The sequence below is a fragment of the Puma concolor genome, chromosome E4, assembly GCF_028749965.1.
Source record: "Puma concolor isolate L17-30 chromosome E4, mPumCon1.1.hap2, whole genome shotgun sequence".
Lineage (NCBI taxonomy): Eukaryota > Metazoa > Chordata > Mammalia > Carnivora > Felidae > Puma > Puma concolor.
The window spans coordinates 25,514,870-25,535,045 of NC_141683.1; the positions used below are offsets into that span (position 1 = coordinate 25,514,870).

The following is a 20,176-nucleotide window of genomic DNA, read 5'->3' on the forward strand; positions in this document are numbered from 1 at the left end:
AGCCCTTTGCTCATGACATTGCCACGTGTCTCTCTTCTCGGTTAGCCAGGAATCCAGAGTTCACCTGAGTCTCCACCGGAATGAGCGCAGAGGGCAGCACCCAGTAGGTACTTAAAAGGGGTTTGGTGGGTAAATAGCTTGCTACTCAGGAGATCAGACAGGAAGTTATTAAAGTAAACTAGCCATACAGTGACAGCAAAAGGAGTGAAGTCCCCCTTACAAGTTCTTCTAGCGCCTTGTACTTCTGCTCCTCAACACTTATCTCAACTGATCTAACTGTGCGATCTGTTCAACGCCCGTTTCCTCATCCTGTTGTAAGTGCCGCATGCAAGAGACAGCGCTAGCTCACCACTATGTCCCAAGGCCCAGTGTCTGGACTGAAGGAGTTCAAGGAATGTGTGATGGACATTTGTTGAATGAATGGGAAAGGAACTTCCTTTTAATGAAGCTGGGTCCCTCACTGGTTCCTGTACCCCCTCACCAGCAAACGCTCCTGCTTCCTCTCACCTGCACGTGCTGTGGTTCTCTCCTACACAAATCTACCTTTAAAGCCTAGCCTAAGTCCCACTTGCTTCATGGAAACTCTCCTGACTATTCCATTACCTTTATGTATCTCTCTGATGATTTATCTCTGACCTCTCATCACGTCTCTATTCTACACACAACCAATGATTTCTATGATTTCTTAATGAGATCATTATTGCTTTACTCTCTAGTTGCTTCTTGTATTAAAAATCTTTCCTCCCCAGCCAGATATGGCCCCCTATGGAGACACACCATAAACTTCCCTTGTATCTTCCAATGCCTGTACAATACAGAGTACACAGATGGCTCTTAATAAATACCCACTAGTTGTCTGGGGGAAAATGAAGCCAGGTACCAGGCTCTATGAGAAGGGAATTCAATTCTTCCAGCTTTGGAGAAAACACCCTATTCCTTGCATGTGATCTTCATCAGAGCAATTTAGCTGACTTACAGATGAACACATCTGTACCTTAATTTGTAGCAAATATGTCCTTGAGCTGAAAATATGATATAGTCCTAAAAATCAAATGCAATTTTAAGGAGTAGCTTACCAACAGAATAAATCCAACTTTGAGTCCCCTCTTTCTAAAGCAAATGATTTCTCTCCCAAATCTTCGTTCATCATATACTAAAATAACATTTTATTCCCTTAGGATTGCTTATGTAAAGAGAACAGAACTTGGGAAAGCTAAGGAGCTCTGAGGACAAAACATGTGGAGGAAATTCGCATGCTGGCTTATTTTGAGAGTGTCACGTGTTGTCCTCAAACTTAGCCTCTCCATATTCATTGCCCAGAGCTGGTTTGTTAAGGGTAATTTGTGTCCCAAATTATTGGGGTGATATGATAAACAAAAATAGAAAATGGAGGAAAATGAGACACACTCGGCATTCATTTATAACTTCATTCATTCATTTACTCATCCAATAATGTTTAGTAAGCATTTATTGTATACCACATATTACACTAGGCACTATGGGAGACTGGAAAACGAATCAGAAAAGCTTATATAGTCCACTAAGAGAAGATAATATAAGGCAGACAGTGCTGACTGCCCTAATAAAAGAACAAATAGAATGCTGTAAGAATTCAGAAAAGGGAGAACATTCTGCTGGGAGAATCAAGAAAGCTTCTTGGAAAATGATTCTTAAAACAGGTATGTCCCTGACATGCATAGATGTGAATAATGGGTACCTAAGTTCAAATAACAGGATGGGCAAAAAGGTCCACTGGAGTTAATGCTTTGTTTGGCTATGGTATAGTAGGGGAAAAAAACAACAGGTAGTAAGGTTGGAAAGCTAGTCCAGGTCAGATGTCCAGGGGCTCAAAGAACAAGCCAGAGAGTGTATACCCTTGTAAACAGAGCAGCACTTCTCAAACTCCAATGTGCACACAAATCACCTGAGTATCCTGTCGCCGTAGATCTGGGAGCAGCACCTGAGATTCTGCATTCCCAGCATCCTAGGTGGTGCCAATATTGGGAGACCACACGCTGAGTGTCAAGAACACAGACAGTGGGAAGCCACTGCACAGAGAAACCACGGGATCCCCAGTGTGTTACTGGAAAACTAAATCTGATAACAGTGGGTCAGGCAGATTGGAACGGGGAGAAGCTGTACACTGTGGTCCTCAACACTAGTTGTTCGTTAGAATCATCTGGGAAGCTTTTACACCATACTGTTACCCAGGCCCTGCTCCCAGAGATTCTGACTTCATTGCTCTGGAAGGGGGCCCAGATTTCAGCATTTTCAAAAAGCTCTCCAGGGAATTCTAATATGAAGCCAGAGTTGAGAACCTCTGCTGCAGATGATACAGTAAGTAAAGCAATCATTCAGACAGCAATAATGATGATCTAAACTACAGCAATAGCAGTGAGAACAGAGTGAATGGGTCACTTGCATAAAATACTATGCAAGGGATAGACCTTTGCAACTGTCTGGGCAATGAGTCAGATGTATGCTAGAGCATCATTCATTTCTTCCAGTTAAAGACAGTTTGGCGAAATGGTTAAGAACACAGACTCTGGAGCCAGACTGCCTTGGTTTGAATCCCAGCTCTGCTACTGATGTACTAGGAGTGTGTGAATGCGTGTGTGTGTGAGAGAGAGAGAGAGAGAGAGAGACAGAGAGATTCAGAGAGACTCAGAGATTCAGAGAGAGAGAGAGAGAGAGAGAGAGAGAGAGAGAGACTCTGGAGTCAGACTTCAGACTGCCTTGGTTTGAATCCCAGCTCTGATATTGATTGATATTGATGTACGAGGGGTGTGTGTGTGTGTGTGTGTGTGTGTGTGTGTGTGTGAGTGAGAGAGAGAGAGAGACCTGAGGCAAATTCTTTAACTTCCTTATGACTCAGTTTCCTCATCTGTAAGTTGGGGAGACTACAACAACCAACATACAAACTTGCCGTGGAGATTAAATGAGTTAACATACATATAAAAACCCTTAGAACCACATTTAGCATGTAGGAAGAACGATGAAAGTGTCTGCTGTTATTATCAGCACAGTTCATCATCTCTTCTGAGCTCTTCTGAGCTCTCCAGGATCCTGACCTGCACGAAAGACCAATCTGGAAAAGAAGTCCCAGAGGGCTCTCAGCCCTCAGCCAACCTGAAGTCCCCAGGGCACCGTCGTGAATGCAGGAGGGTGTAGGCGGCACACCCTGCCTCCCTCCCGCCCCAAGCCCCGTCTCAGGTCTCCGCACGAAACAACCAGAGCCCCTACTTGAACTGCTGGTCCTTGGTGCTGCGCGTCTTGGCCAGGAAGCGCTCGGCCAGCTTCTCCAGGTTGCGAGAGTAGTCCATCTCGATCTCCGCCTTCTTCCGGAAGAAGTCCTGGAGGTCCTGCAGCAGCTGTACCCGGAGCTCACACTGCTGGTCCAGGCATTTCATCTGCTCTGTGAGCTGAGTGCGGATCTCTGCAACAGAAACCAGGCCGGCCAGTCAGGTGGAATCCCTCAAAACAGAACTAAACAAAACAAAACCAAATACATACATACACACTAACATTGACCCCTTCCATTCAGGTGGGAACTTAATGCCTTTAACTGAAAAAAATAAAATAACAAGCTGAAAGCTTAAAATGGCCGTATGATAGGAAGCACCTCCAAAAATTCCACCAACTCTTTTTGGACCCCTGAAGAACCTGGAACCAGGAGTCTGCTGAATCATTTAAGAGAAACTGCTTATTAGACACTTAATATTCAGTTACCATTTATTGAGCAATTTACTGTGTTTCTGGCACAGTGCCAGAATTTGGGTTCTGTTTGGCTGAGAGCCTAATGATTTATCTCCATCCTATTAGGAAGATACTGCCTTCATCCCCGTTTTAAAGATGAGAAAACTGACTCTTAAGGAAGTCAAGCTATTAAAGTAATGTAACTGGGATTCAACCAGAGAGACTGACTCTAGAGCCCAAGCTCCTACTTTTTATACTTTCTCCCATCATTTCAAACTTTTTCCACAAGTAGCCTGGATGGCTCAGTTGGTTGAGCATCCAGCTTTGGCTCAGGTCATGATCTCACAGTTCGTGAGTTCAAGTCCTGCGTCGGGCTCTGTGCTGACAACTCAGAGTCTGCAGCCTGCTTCGGATTCTATGTCTCCCTCTCTCTGTCCCTCCCCAGCTCGTGCTCTCTCTCTCTTCAACGTAAATAAATAAACTTAAAAAATAAATACATAAACACAAGTTTTTCCACATCTCCAAGAGGGAGGGTGAGGGTCAGGATATTTTAATGGAGACAGGGTCCTGCCCAAGGTCAACTAGTGGCAATCAAGAATGAAACAAGCACCAGACTTCTAGGCAAGCAACTCTTTCACTGTCAATCAGATTCCATAGTTTCCAATCACAGAATGTCAATCAATCTTCAAGAAGTTCATTTGTTCTCAACAAACATCACTCACACAGCGGTTGCCTCATCCTCAGTGATGCTCAGAGCCCCTGCTGTGTCAAAGTTAGAAATGTTTCAGGTGAAGTTCTAGCTTGACAGATTTCTGCCTAGCCGAGAGTCCTCACACAGGGCTAGCAAACACCCTCTCTGGGACCGCAGCAATGGTAGCTCCAGATGCAACCAGATCTGCCTCAAATGCAATACAGTATTTGTTACTGACAAGAGCCCTGGCACCCGCAAGAAGCAGCATGCCAAAAGTAGACTGTTTTTCAGCTCAGAGAAGGTCTGCAGTGCATATCCTGCTGAAGTTATATCCCAATCCCCATTTGAGCCGCAATGGAGCCATTTCTTTTATCCCTTTCCCTGCAAGCCTGCTCAGCTCCAGTGCATTCGCTTGTGGCAAGGACTCCAGTCCCAGGAAAAAAGAGCACCTATATTATTATGCCTTTCCTTATGCACGCTCCAAATTCATTTCCATAATAGCAGTGTTATAACAATGCTTTCTGCCTATGCTATATAATGCATGGGAGCAGGGGTGATGGGGGGATCTAGAGTTTTCACCTGAGCTGTGGATAAACCAGAGGCAAAGCCAGGATCACAGCTCTGATGTTGAAAGTTCTGCCCACCACGCTTACGAAACAATGATGGATAGGCAAATGGCACCTTTAGCTTTGCCTTGAAGTGGCTAGGGGTCCATAATCTATCCTTATCTTCATTTTTGTCTCTGTTTTTACTCATATCAGAATGTAGCATAAGTCTCTGGTACTTCATGGGTGATCTCGGGTGATGTCTAAGTGCAGTTCTCACCCTCTGCATCCCCATGCCTCCCCCTCACCAACCGCTAATGCCAATCAAACCTTACAGTAACCTTACCTGAACTGAAACTGAGCACCGGAGGATTGTTTCAAGCAGACAGAAGGCTGAGCAGAAAAGCCGCCTACCTCATCACTCATCAAAGCTCTCTTGTTCTGTGTTTTTGGGGAGTCTGATTACAAGGATGTTGGGAGGAAGAGCTGCAGAGGGCATATCAGGCATCTAGTTCTTGCCAGGGGTTTCTGGGCCTCTTAAAGGCAACAGCCCTTGTCAAAACTATTCCTAGAGGCATCTGTACCCCTTCTGCCTATCGACAGGCAGAAGTAGAAGCTGGCAGTAGTAGCCACTGGATGGGCAAACTATGGGTGGAGACCACGTTCACAATGCTCAATGATATTACTTACAACTTGTTCATTAAGGAAGAATCAGGGCATCTTAGGACAAAGAGCCCACCCAGTCAGTCCCAGATTTGCAAGAGGATGTGGATGGGTAAGGGGCTGTCAGCCCCCTTTGAGTCCCCTATAATTCACCTAAGACTTCCCCTCAATAATCTCACTAACCAGGAGAGAGGAAAGGAACCCGATAGAATGGATGATGCCCACCCTCCACCAAAACAAGAGGGGGCTGGGCAAATTCCCATGATACCTATGAAGTTCCAGAGACAGGCCACCCCAGGGTTGTCCTGTACAGGAATTAGCACTTTATAGGAGGCCTCTGAAATATGTGCATTAACCTAAGAAGCCCCCAAGCACATCCAACCAACACAGAATTCCACCCTGACTTTCTCAGGTGCCTCTAGTGGGCAGCACAATACAAAGTGCACCCCGCCCTCAGGCATCCCCTCAGGGATCCTGAGAGAAGGGGAGCATGTGTTTACCGAACACCTTTTATGGGGCTTTACATACATCATCTCATTTAATCTCCACAAGTATCCCATTTGGTCTCCCCAATTACCTGATAACACAGGTAAGAAAAATGAAATAAGACCTGTTAAGTCATTTACCAAAGGGTCATACAATTAGGTGCAAGTGGGGTTGAAGCTAAATTAAGGCTTGTCTAACTTGTCAAAGAGGCTGACTGTGGGTCGGTCAAGGAAACAAAAGAAACAGAACACAAGTCTGGAGTCTCTGAAAGTACTTCTGGGTAAATTACAGTGTCTATGGCTCCCACCCCTGGAACATCTCCTTCTCTACCTTCCAGCTGGGCAGGGGGTGATTCAGAATCAAGTTTGGACTAGACCACTGACTCGGTAACTAGCCCATGTTTCAACTAGTCCACAACTGGGCTGGGTCCCTTCCCTGCTTCCTGGATCTACTCTATAGGACAACTTTGGAGGAAGTGCTTTCCTTGTCCTGGGAGCACACGCTGAGGTCTGCCAATATGCCCAGAGGCCAGAGAAAGTGAGAACGCAATGATATTCCACTCCCGATCCAGGAACAGAAGAATCTCTGCTAACAGATACCACCTGCCACTGTGGTTGGTTTATGAAACCCTCCACTGAGCATCTCCCCTCTCCTGCAACCTGCCTAGAAGGAGAAGCCTCCCTGGTCTCTATCCTCAGGGCATCCACGCAGACACAGAAGGGAGACTCCAACCACCGCCATCTCTAGGCTTGCAGCTCTAAAACAGAATGGCTGCTCTGTCCAGCGCAAAATGTGCTGCTTCAGACTTTTGCTGCTGCTGCTGCAAAAAGACAAACAATGGTCCCCAAGAAGGCAGCTGTGCCAGCCCCAGCCCTCTGTCCATGCAATAAGGGGCCGAAAACAATAGGCCACTGAAGGCCGGCTCGCCTGGGCCCTGTGCCCAGGCTGGAGGCCCCTCTGCACCCTGGCCTACCAATAAACTACAGGGGCAGAAAGAAGAAAGGGACGATTTATAAAAACACGGAGGAATTCTTCACAATTCCATCGTGTGCTTAGGCGAGTACGCACGTGCATGCGGGTGCACACTCAAAGACACACACTCACACCACCCACACTGTGCTTGGCCATACCAACTCGAGAAGGCTTTAGAAATGCAGTCTACAGTTGGATGAGCATTCCTGGGAACTGGGGATGAGGGCGTCCTTGTCGGTTCTGCCGCCAGAACTACACAGGAAGAAATCAAGCTCTCATTTTCTAGAAGCAGCTGTATCTCAGGGTGCGAATGGATTCCATGGCCATCCACAAAGCCAAAGTACAAAGGTCACCATGAGCTTTGACTGATAATGCCAAAACGACCTCCCCTGGGCACCTAACACAGCCTTTTATTCATCAAATCTTTACTGAGCTCCTACTGTGTGTCAGACCCTGAGCTCGGTGATGGTGGGTGATGGTACCAAAGAACAGAACAGGCCCACGCACTGCCCTAATGAGACGTGGCTTGACAAAGAGGAGACAGGAAAAGAAGGCAAAGCCAGTCTTACTGCTTTTGCCTTGGATATTCTTTATTATAACATAGCCATGGGGATAAGTCCCAACCCAAAGACCAAAGACTGAAAAAGACAGTCAGACGAAAGGAGTCAAACAACAAGCTGAAGAAAACTTCATGTCCTCTGACTCTTTTTTCTATTACAATTTTTTTTTTAATGACACTTCTGTAGCTTCCCTTGCAAAAAGAACCAAAGCCTTAGAACTAGTTTCCTGAAAACCAGAATTGACCTTTGGTTGATATTTCATTCAAAGATCCAAGTCAAAATTTAACCCCACTGTTCTGGAATTAGATAGTGGTGACTGTTGCACAACTTGGTGTATGTACTTAAAAAAAGCACTGAATTTGTATATCTTTAAAAAGGGTGAATTTTATGGTATATCAATTACATCTCATTTAAAAAATTTAACTCCACCAAATAGCATGTGTTTTGAGCACCATCCTGCCAGCAAAGGGGAAAATGGCCCCAACGGACAGGCACCAGAAAGAGGAAGGAACCCTTGGTCTCCATTTCTCCATTTGCATGCACTGGGTCTCAGTTCTGCACTGAATATTCTTAAAGCAAATCCTGGAAACTGCCCCTCTGGATCGCAAGCTTGGCCATGACACTGAACTCTACTGGCAGATCACCGTTCCATCATTTCTGGAGGGTGTCAAATCAAAACCAAGCAAGGAATGTTTTTATGCATGAGTTCGGATATGGGATCAGCAGACACATCCAACAAAGCTTCCCTTGGAAAGTGCTGACTCCTTGTCCATGCTTGGCCACAGCTGAGATCCTAACTATACCTGTCCTGGGAGTGAAAAGGAAGCTCATTTCCGTTTTAGAAAGAGGATCAAGGGTCACAAGAAGGATAAAATTAGAAGAAAAACTAGCCTTAATAGGATACCAATCATTTAACAAAAACAGTCAGGGCCCTCCCACACTTACAATCGTGTAGACTCTAAATTATATAACATCTGCCAACACAGGCGATGCAGTCCTCTGAAAAATGTCCTCACTTCAGAGAACACCCAGGGAATTCACCAGTCAGCAGGGTGTAGGGGAATTTTGTTCAGTCTGCTGCTTTCGATCCAGAGATATTAGTCCCTTTCTTCCCCTCTTTCAAAATTCATCTCTTTCTTCAGGAGTCTTCTCCGATTAAGTCACACAAAACCCCCTCCTTATGAGTACCACATTTCTGAGGAGAAAATGAGGATAGGAGGGCAGGCTAAGAGAAACATGTAATCTTTCAGGAGAGTAACACAGGTCCTTCCCTTCTCCTTGATGGGCTGGCACCTAAGGGACAGGAGCTATGACTCCCACAGGTTCTGTTCAGAACACAGAGCATGAGATCAGCCCATGTTCCCCACTGGGAGCTCAGACGGACTGCCAGTCTTTTTCCACAAAATCTGCCTCACCTGCTTTTAGTCCTTTCACAAACACATGATGTCACCTCAGCCACCTCAGGAATATTAATTCCTAGTACCTTTCCAGCCTGTGTTATATAAGAAGACAATTGAGGCTTTCATTGGGCTCTACCCTCCATATCTCTTACCAAGACCTCTTATCGCAAGGGTAATCAGCCCCTATCAAAACTGTTCCCAAGGAAACAAAATGCTGAGATGCCGTGCCAAGTCCTGCTCTTCACCCTACTGGTTTGCTTTTCTACAAACTCAGTAACGGGAGGGCCCTTAAAAATCCTTGGTGGGCAGATGATGGAATCAAAGACCAGAGAAGGGAAAGGCATTGCCGGAGATCACATAGCTATTTTAGCTGCAGATATAGGCCTGAAGCCATGTCCTTTCTTACTTACTCTTATCATAAAAATTTATTTGTGCACCTTCCAGGTCCTCCAAGAATAGACAGAAGTTCTTCCTCAAAATTAGCCTGGTCGTAGAAAAGAAACAAGTGAAACACCTGTAGCAAACAAGGTGAACTACGAGGTATGCACTTAGTGATATGAGACCAGAGAAAAAAGAGACCTATATCAGCTCCAGTCTACCTGCTCTACCATTTCTTTCAATGATCACCACTATCACTTATATATGAGTAGTCGCTGTTGCAAGAAAAGACAAGCAAGCTATTTTCGGTGAAGCAGCAAACAGCAAGTATTCTTCGTCAAAGAGTGGTAGACTTTTTCATCATTCCTTTACCCTATTAAATACAACAAAGAACTAGACATGAGTTAATCCAAGCAACCAACCGACAATAGCTTAAGCTTCCAGAATATGTGGATGTGATAGATACTTATTGTTTCTCCTTCCCTGCATCTATATAATCTCCCTGACCCTCAGTCCGTGTGCTTTTGGTAAAGCTGATTCCACCTCTGCCCTCTCCAAAGATGGTGGACGTTACTTGCAGGCCTTGTTTGGGAGCTTTAAGACCTGAAGACAATGAGAATCTGAGACTGCTGGTGCCATCTTGTCACCATGACTGGAAAGCATCTTTGAGAATGGAGCTGACCCAGAGAAAACAGAACTGAGAAATGGGAAAAGGAAACTCAAGCCCCTGAATCAAGTCATGGCCAGATGCCAGCCCTATCCCTGGCCCTTTTAGTCTCATAAGCCAACTCATTCACTTTTTGCTTAAAATAGTTTGGTTTGGATTTTTGGTTCCTTGGAAACAATGAAGTCCGAATGAATAAAGTGAGGGATTCTGAAGCTCTCAGAAGCATGAAGTTCCCTACACTCAAGAAACTTATAATCTGAGGGGCGCCTGGGTGGCGCAGTCGGTTGGGCGTCCGACTTCAGCCAGGTCACGATCTCGCGGTCCGTGAGTTCGAGCCCCGCGTCGGGCTCTGGGCTGATGGCTCAGAGCCTGGAGCCTGTTTCCGATTCTGTGTCTCCCTCTCTCTCTCTGCCCCTCCCCCGTTCATGCTCTGTCTCTCTCTGTCCCAAAAATAAATAATAAACGTTGAAAAAAAAAAAAAAAAAAAAAAGAAACTTATAATCTGATTGTGAAGATAGGATTTAAATATACATTTTCAAAAATTATATATTAATATATTACATAAATTATATTATATTACATAAATTATGCTAGATATTTATTTAATAGATATTTCTGCTAGATGTCATACTACATAAATTTTTATGTTGCTGTATATTGTATATTGTATGTTGTATACCTGGAACTAAGAATAAATACTACAAGTATAAGTTCTGAGGACTCAGAAAGAGCAGTGAGGACTAAAATGACTAAAACAAGGTTTCTTGAGGAAGACTAAAATCCTTGAGGAATTTTTTCAGTCCACCAGCATACTCCTGGGACCCAGAACAATATCTGGCAGGCCTTCAAATTTGTGGATGGAAGAAGGGAGAGGAGAGAATGAAGGGGAAGAAGGGAGCAAGTCAAAGTCTGAACTCATATTCTTAGGATGGGTAGAATTTCATCTACCCATGAAATGGAAGGGTGAAGAGACAATATTCCAGAGGAACATATAAGCCAAGAGATGGGAATGTTCGAGCATGACCTCTTTGTAAGGTAGTGAGGAGGATGGCTTAGCTAGAACAAAGGGTACCTTGAGGCCTGGTCAGAGATAAGGGTACACAGCAGTAGCTTCAAAAGCAAACAGAGGAGTTCAGATTTCCAGCAGCCAGAAATGGAGCTAGTGAAAGTGTGTGTCATGATGAAAACAGAGCTGAAGGAAGATCAGAGGAGGTCTGCTGGATGGATTCCTATACCTTCTAAATTAAGAGATGGAGTGAGCATTAATGAGCAATCCAGGCTGAACGGTACAGAAGTCAACATGAGCAGGAGAATTCCATGAGTGGAAAAATCCTTGTCCGTACCTACTCTAACCATTAGAAATAATGCACACTTTAGAGCCAGTGGTCCCAAAGCTAGTGATTCTATACTATCGCTCCCTAGGCAGTGGTGAGCAAAGGGGACAGATGAGAGACCTTTGGATTCAAAGGTAAGACAGTTATCTTGGCAGGAAGAGGAAGGTGGGAGTGAAGTCCTGGTTTCCCTGGCTTTCGTTCTGACTACAGTTCTCTCTGTTGAACTTTTAAGTTTGCTCATCTTCAAAACTGTCTGCCCCGTGCTGTAGAATATCCCAAAGTTATTAAAGAAAGAACCTCCCCTCCCCTTGTATTACATTCACACTACAGAAAACCAATGCATACAGCCCTGGAGACCAAGAGAAACCAGCCAGTGGGAAGGAAGAGGAGAAAAACGGCCCTAAGAGTTTCCAAAGGACACGCAGTCATCCATTAACTTGCAAGCCCTCCAGTGAAGATATAGAAAGGAACCTCGTAAAGCCAATGGGGCAGGAGGATGTGAAGGGGAATGTCTCAATGAACTTTAATCATGGCGACTGCTCTGGCAAGCCACCTTGGCTCTCTCAAGTGACTCAATGGAAAGTCAAAGACAAAAGGCTCCCAAATGAACAAGCTGCCACATCAAACGCCAAAGTAGTAATTTTAGCTCATAGGCCTTGCCTGAGATGTTTAAGCAACAAAATCCCTGTAGTCCGAAGTCCAGAATTAACTTGTATTAATGTGATGAGATGACCAACAGTTCCTCTGGGAAATGTCACCTGATGGCCCTGATTTATTGCTGAAGGCTAACTAGATGTTGGTTCTCAAGGACCACAGCAATCAACCAAGAAATCCAGCAAATCTTTGCCTCTGTGCAAAGATCTAAGTGATGAATCACTGGACCACAAAAGAAAATATAAGACATTGTCTTACTCTCAAGCAGTTTACAATCCAAAAGGGATTGGGAAATAAGGGAACTAAATGCAAAAGTATTCAACAGGATAAGTCCGTGCATGCTACGTGCAAACTAATGGCTGAGATGCTCAGAGAGGAGGAGATCAGTATAAGCCAGTGTGGACTTGAGCCCATCTTGGGGCCTTGAGCTGAGAAGGATTTATGGAGATATAACGGTGACAGAGGATGGAAAGCAAAGGAAGGAGGTAGGAATGGGCAGATCCGGTCAGCAGGCTCTGAGTGCCACACTGCAGTCAAAAGGGTATGGGGTGAGATGGGGGTCAGGAGCAGAGAGGGGAGCAAGATGCAGATCAGATACAACCAAGGTTCAAAAAGATCCAGATCAGATACAACCAAGGTTCAAAAAAGCTCTATAAACGTGAACAAAGCAAGGTAAGAAGAGTCTTGCAAAAGGGTAGCACAAGGGAGTCAAAACCCAAGCAATCTCCTACCAATCAAATCCTCAAAAGACCAAACGTTCACAACAGTAATGGACAACGGTAAACTGTATGTTGCTCAAGCCTCCAACACAATCGAACTGAAAACAAACTGGATCAATATTAAAATCCAGACCCTAAATTCCTAGAGAGCTGGCTCTGGAAGGTTTATTCCATTCTGTGCAGGATCCAGCTTGGCACGTAGTATCAGCACATTATTCCAGTTTTAGTTCCACAAGCATGGACTGAGCACCTGTTCGTTGCTGGGAAGAGGCATAAACAAAGATGATTGTGGAGGACCAGGATATTCACTTGGCCTTTGAAGTACCTGTGGAACTTCCTGTTGGAAAAGACAGTTTTATTCTCCAGTCTGGAGCTCCCAGGAGAGGCCAAGTCTGGAAACAGACATTTGGGAGCCATCAGCAAGTAGACGGAAGTATGAAATTAATTATACAAGTGAACACAGTGGCCCATAGAAATCATGCAGAATGAACGAGAAGTAAGCCTAGGCCTGGCGACACCCCCATTTAGGTGGAAAGCATAGGAAGAGGAGATGGGAGAGTAGAGCAAGAGTGAAAGAGGTATCTGCAAGTGTCAGTAACTGCAAATCACTTAAATAAGAAAGCAGGGCAGAGTTTGTTCCCTTTGGCAGTTAGGAGTCTATCACTATCGAGAGCCTACTATGCCAGACCCAGTTTATACATCGCCCAAGATGAACACAACTGCCTGGCTGACCGGCTGGAACCACTGGTCCTTCAAGTTGTTAGTGGGCCAGCCTGACAGCGCCTTGCCCTGTACCCGTGCAGCGTGCCTCTCAAGTCCCAGCCCAGGGTTTCCTTGTTGCCACTGAGGCATAGGTTCACAGGGACCTCCTCGGCCACCAGCCATGTGACCAAGAAGCACAGGAGAGCTGAAGCTCCATGTAGTCAACCTTCAACCAATAGGAGATGGAGCGGACAAATGGCATCTTCTCCATCCTTTCCCCAGTGAACTGTTCAGAGGTGCAGTAGCTTCGCATAATTTCTCTGAAGATGTCCCACAAGACAAACCATCAGTCTCTCACAAACCTGTAGCCAGTTTACAAGCAATCCCTTATATTTGCTCTCCTTCCCTGCCATTTTTCACTTCCCTCTCCTCCTCATTCCGGCTTCCCTGGAATGGCTCTCCCAAATAAAGCGTAAGCTTGTGCCTCCAGCTCTATTTTCTAAGAAATCCAGACTAAGATACTCACCATGTGCCAGGCACTGTTCTAGATGCTGTGTAGACAGTCCCTTCCTTGATGAAATGTATTCCAGTGAAAGTATCTGCTTAGGAGATCCCTGAGAATAGCTAACCAATTATTTTTCAAGAACTCAATACAGATGTGAAGTGATTGGTTGGTTGTAAGAACTGATTTAGTTAACTACAGTTTATTTTCTCTGGAAAGGTAAACTGTCTCCACAAAAGTTACACACGGGCACGTCTTACACATTCAATAGTGAGCACGGAAACCATTTATTCAGTACTTACTATGAGCCAAGCAAGCTCATAGAAAGTCGAGTCACTATTCAAGTGTAAAGGCACATGATCTCATTTAATCCTCAAAACATCCCTATGGGGTAAGCTTGCAGTAAAGCAGAGTGGTTAAGAGTGAGGACTCTGCATTCGGAAAGACCTGAGCTTCAACTCTAGCTCTGCCACAAGCTAATTGTGTGTCCCTGGATAAGATACTTAATCTCTGTAAGTCTGTTTCACTAACTATAAAATGGAGCTTGTAACAGCAGCCACACCAGTGAGTTGTTACGAAGGGTAGAAGAGATAAAGGACTTACTATATGCCTGGTGCCCAGTAAGCCTCCTCCAAAGTCAACCACGATCCCTCCCACTTTACAGACGAAGGACTACTGACTACTGACTTCAGAGGTTAGTTAATTGCCTGAGGTCACCCAGATAGTCACAGATCACGACAGGATTTGAACCTAGATGGGTTTAATTCTATAATCAGCGCTCTTAACCACTCCCCTGCATCTGTGTATAAGGCTGATATATGGACTCGTTTGGTTATCGTTCACATTGGAATCCTACAGTTCTAGGTTGGCAATATTGGTTAATAAAAGGGATCCCTGAATTTCTTCAATCTAACAAATAAAAGTCTTCATTCTCACTATCTTAGCTCTAAATGTTTAAGTATATATGGGGGGGGGTGGAGTCGGAAAACACCTTTATTTATTCTTAATAACGAATAAATAAATAAATAAATTAATTAATTAATTAAAAACACTTTATTTATTTCATTTCTTCTTGAAGGCAAGAGCAGGAAGAAGTCCATACCCCCACCTAGAGATGCTTTCACCTGGGGAAGCAGCAGGGCAAAATCTGCTTGGAAACCCGTCTGGCTGGGCTCAAAACGCCAGCTCCACCACTTTACTAGCTGTGTGTTCTGGGCAACTTACTCAACCGCTCTGTGCCTCAATGTCGCCTTGTGTAAAAGTTCCATGATAATAGTACCCTCTTAGAGATTTTATAAGTTAATATTTGTAAACTAATTTGAACAGTTCCAAGTATATCGTACTATGTGTGTTTTTGTTCAACACCTAAATCAAATCAGTCTCATAGGCTCTTTGATCCTAGAACTTTCTGGACAAGAAAGTATAGAAATAGGAGTTGAATTAGTGGCTTCCAAACTTTCACAAGCCAACCCCCCCCCCCCCACACACACACACACATACACAAAACAGAAGTTTCCTGAAACAATACATATCCTTAGTACATGCCACAAACTCACATTTTCTGTGTCTTTTTAAATGCTGGTTGCAGCCCACTAATTTCATTTCATGACCTACTGATTTCTTGACCTACAGATTTAAAAAGCTCGGCAATAAACCACATGACCACCAAAAACAGAACTAGAACACAGAGTCTTCAAACCTCTCAGCTCCTTCTTCATGGTTATTATTAAGTCAGAAAGGGCATAAGTTTCACTTCTTGCTGGAAAAAAAAAAACTGGACATTCTGGGTCCTCCTCCCATTCCCTCCACAGTTCACGTGGACACTCGAAATCCGAGAATGCCAAGGAGACAGTGGGCACTTCCTGTCTATGCAGCTTCTGTGACCGCCCAACCCAACATATCACCATTCACACCAGAGAGAGCTCCCCGCTCGTCCCCTTGGTTTCGCCTTCCTGATTTTGACGCCCAGCAACTACAGTCACCCACTGGACCTTTGGAGCAAAAAAACTGCTGATCTAACACAATGAAGCAATGTCATTATATATATAATAAATGGATTAAAAACAGAATAGATGAACTTTATTAGTGGCTAAGTTAAAAAAAAAGAGTTCTTATCTCTCAAAGATAAGTACTAAAATATTCAAGGTGAATAAGTTCTGGTATTTGCTTCAGAGTGAGGAGGGAGGTGCAGGGGGCTGCAGGACATAGATAAAACAAGATCGGCCGTGAGCTGAGGATTATCGAAGCAAGGCAATGGATACATGCGGGTTGATGACACTATTCTCCCTACTTTTCTAGAAGTTTGAAATTTTTCAAAATTAAAGGTTTTTAAAAATCTAATTAATGGCATGTAAAAAAAAAAAAGGCTTAAGATCCTCATGGTAAACACAAAAGAAGACACACAGGACAGAAAAAAAATAACCAAAAAAATATAATACAGATCAATTTCCTTAAACTGAAAGAACTAAATCTGCAGGTAGAAAAAGCATACCATATGCCAGGAAATGTACATGAAACGATCAATATCAAGACATATGACGTCTAAAATCTTGAGCTTCAACTATAAAGAAAGAATCATTTAAGAATCATTTAAGTAGTGGAGAAACAGCAACACTTCTAACAAAACAGGGGTCAGATTTCTCCATAGCAACAACGATTGAGGCCTGAAGATGATGGAGCCATGTTCTAAAAAAAAAATCTGAGGCAGAATAACTGTGATCCAGGAATATTACAGCAAGCTGAGTCACCGTTCAAGTGTGAAAAAGACACCAACATTGGCACACTCAGAAGACCTCAGCCTATATAGACCCATGAACCCCTCCTGAGAAGCAGAAATCCTGTACCCAGCAGATAAATCAAAACAAAACCACAGGAACACAGACGCCGTGGTAAAAGAACACGCAGTAGACACAACACCAAGAACAAACACATGAGAGCGTGCAGGGCAGCATGTAAATGTTAGAAACCCTGCCAAACAAACAAACAAAAATCCAGACAAGCTACAAAAATTGGGAGATGGGGAAGAGAGGTACAAGAAGGTGTAAGAACATGAATCACTTAATCCTGCCAGGCAAGGAATCAGCCAATTTGTCTCGAAGTGAAGATTTAGCTAAAAATGTAGTTTAAAATATTAATAATGAATTCAGCCCCCTCAAGATGTTTCTAATCATTTTCTTAGCCTTTGAGAGAGCTGGTAATAAGAGCTATGATCTTTCATGGCAAAGAAACATTTACAAGACGGTCAGCGGTTCCTTTGCCTTCACATCTGAGTTGTTTTTTTTTTTCCTGCTGCTAAATTCAAGCAAAATTAAACTCAATTGTTTTTATTTTTTAAAGTACATATGGCATAATGCCATTCTTATAAAATTACTTCTTGCTCACTAAAATCATACACTTATGTTTTATATCATCATTTCTGCTCTACCAGATCATTCCCATAAGGAAACAAGTATTTTATATTTTCCCCCATCTTATTACACACACACACACACACACACACACACACACACATTTCCCTTGATCTCCCCCTTCCTCTGGAGCTACTTTTTCCATCTTGCCTTCTCCTTACAAGGAAACTCAAAATGGCTGTCCACACTCCCTCCCTCCACTTTCTCTCTTCCCTTTTTCTCTTTAGCTCACTAGTCAGAGCTTTTTTCACTCAGTGATGGCAGGAATGTCCTCCACAGTGCCAAACATGGCCGATTCTCAGCACACGGCTTACTCCACGCCACCAGAGGGGATCACTGCCCAGCCCCAGGATACCATCCTCCCTGATATGCCCATATGCCCCTGGATACACATTCTCAACTTCTTTAGCAGACCTTCCTCCTCTCTCCTAACCTCTAATTGCTAATACTCCTCGGGTCAGTTCTAGCACCTCTTTCCATCTCTAGTTGCTTCTCAGTAGACCTCTTCCAGTTCTGTGCCTGGTGATTCCCAGATTTGAATTTCCAGTCTAGACAGCTCCCTGAACTCGTGCCTACTATAAATGACTTAACATTTCCTCTTGGATGGCTAATAGGTACTTAGAACTTAACAAGCCCAAACCTGAGTTCTTGATACTCACCCTGATTTCCACGTTCCCTATCTCTGTTAAAGCACCTCTACTCATCCATCAGGCCAAAACCCTTAGGAGCTATTACTGATGCTTTTCTCTCTCTCAAACTCCTAATCCAATTCATGAACAAATCCTTAATTAGCTATATCTTCAAAATGTGCCCAGCATCCAATCACTTCCTAACCCCTCCACCATTCCTAATTTAGTCCAAATCAGCACCATTTTGTTCTGAACTACTGTGGAAGCTTCCTAAGGATCCTGCTGCTACCACCTTCACTCCCCTGTAGTCTATCCCCTGCTCATCACCCTCCAACAGCTTCCCATTGGAGAAAAAAGCTGAAGGCTTTCTAAAGCCCTAATCTAGTCCATGACTGTCTCCCCAGTCTCTCTTACTCACTGGTCTCCAGCCACACTGGCCTCTCTGTTCATAGAACACGCCAAGTACACTCCCACCTCAGGACCTTTGCATATGCTTTCCCTTGGTTTGGGGCATGCTTCCCCAACATTCACATGGTTAGCTCCCTTACTTCACTCAGCTCTCTGCAGATGTCACCTTCTCAGAGAAGTCTTTGTGTCCATTCCGCCTAAAACATCCTCTCTATGTCCTTACCCCATTTTATTTTTCTTCATGGCATTTATAAATCTATTTAGGTATTTATTTATCATCTTATCCTTCCACCGGAACATAAGCCCCAGGATAGCAAGGGCTTTGCTTTATTCATTGCTGATCCCTGCTGCCTAACACACAGTCAGCACTCATTCAAGGAACACTCATTGAATGAATGAACGAACGAATGAATGAATGAATGAGTGAAGAATGCTTTTGGTGTAACGGGCGTTACCAACGATTCATTGCTAACCTCTTTGTACTCAGTTTTGCTTGGATTTTTTATAATGAGCATTCCCATTTTATGAGGACGCAATAGCTATTCCTTTAAAAATTCAAACAGAAAATCAGCCAAAAATCAAAGGAGGGATGCATTATCTAATCAGCTCTACCATATTTTGACAAGTGTTTTTGCCCCATTATTTATGATAGCCACAAAAGAGTTCACAATGTAATGCCCACAGGGCATTTTTCATAATTAATGAAACCTTTTTAGGAGGAACCTTTACTGGAACAAAAGTTTTAATTGCCCAGGGCTGACCAAAGAGTGTGAAGCCAAGGCTCCCCAGTGAGAATGTAAATTGGCAAGGTTTTCCTAAATATCACTTCCCATTGCAATATTTTTTTCAATATTGCTGCCATAATCCAGATGCCAGAGTCTGTTAGCATACTACAAATGAAAAAGTGTGATGGTCTTTGGTAATACTTACACAGAAAATAAGAGAATCACTTTCAAATATGCTCATGCTTTCTGAACACGTAATAACCAGGACTATAGAGTCACAGAGCTCACACAGGCCAGTGAGAAGATTATGAAGGGCCCCTGTGAGCCCTAGTGACACATACACCACCAGGAAACGTTCATGGACCTGTCCCTTCAACCAACCCGTGGCAACACCCACCAGTGTCGGTCAGCAAGTGGCATGATCTGCTTCCTCCCCATCCAAGAGGCCCAGGGGAAAGTGGAGGGCACGGGACCACCCCCAGTCACTGATGAGTGAGGCCCAACGGCGAATATGAGGGATGAGTGGCACACAAAAACTAGGCCATGGTTTCAGGGTCTCTCCTTTAGATTCCTGTCACCGGTATTACCCGCACCTTCTGTTCTTTTCATGATCTGGAAGGAAACAGCAACAGCCTGTTCACTCTGGAAATGTGGTCGAGTAGCCTGGCATCCACGGGCCTTACTGTAGAGGTTATCCATCCCTGGGTAGAACTCAAAACCTGGTCTCCTGACACTTCCACCTACGTTTTCTAAGGCTGTTGACCAAGCAGCAGACCGTGAGTCCCCAGCAGCTGATACACGTCTTCTAAAGCCTTCTCACAGCCAACAGCGGTCATGGCAGCTGCCTCGTTGTCTTTTTAAAAAATCAACAATAGAAATGTTTTCCCAATCTTCCTTTTAAAATGGGACAGTTTAGAGCCTCTGAATATCACATGAGTGTGCACAATGGTTAGCAGTGATGAGTCAAACATCACTAACTAGAACAAGGTGGTTTTTTATTGTGGTCACATACACACAATATAAAATTTACCACTTTAA

The 20,176-nt window shown here is 44.0% G+C and overlaps 1 protein-coding gene across 6 annotated transcripts in view; it reads right to left on the minus strand.

Annotated features, from left to right (window-relative positions):
• The window catches only part of SRGAP2 (SLIT-ROBO Rho GTPase activating protein 2), a 235,426-nt gene that overhangs the window by 140,336 nt on the left and 74,914 nt on the right, over positions 1-20,176 (minus strand). For all 6 annotated transcript variants that reach the window (XM_025921150.2, XM_086693631.1, XM_025921151.2 and 3 more), the window contains exon 3: positions 3,244-3,436. In XM_025921150.2, the coding sequence (XP_025776935.1) occupies positions 3,244-3,436 (193 nt within the window). The remainder of the gene's footprint in view (positions 1-3,243; positions 3,437-20,176) is intronic.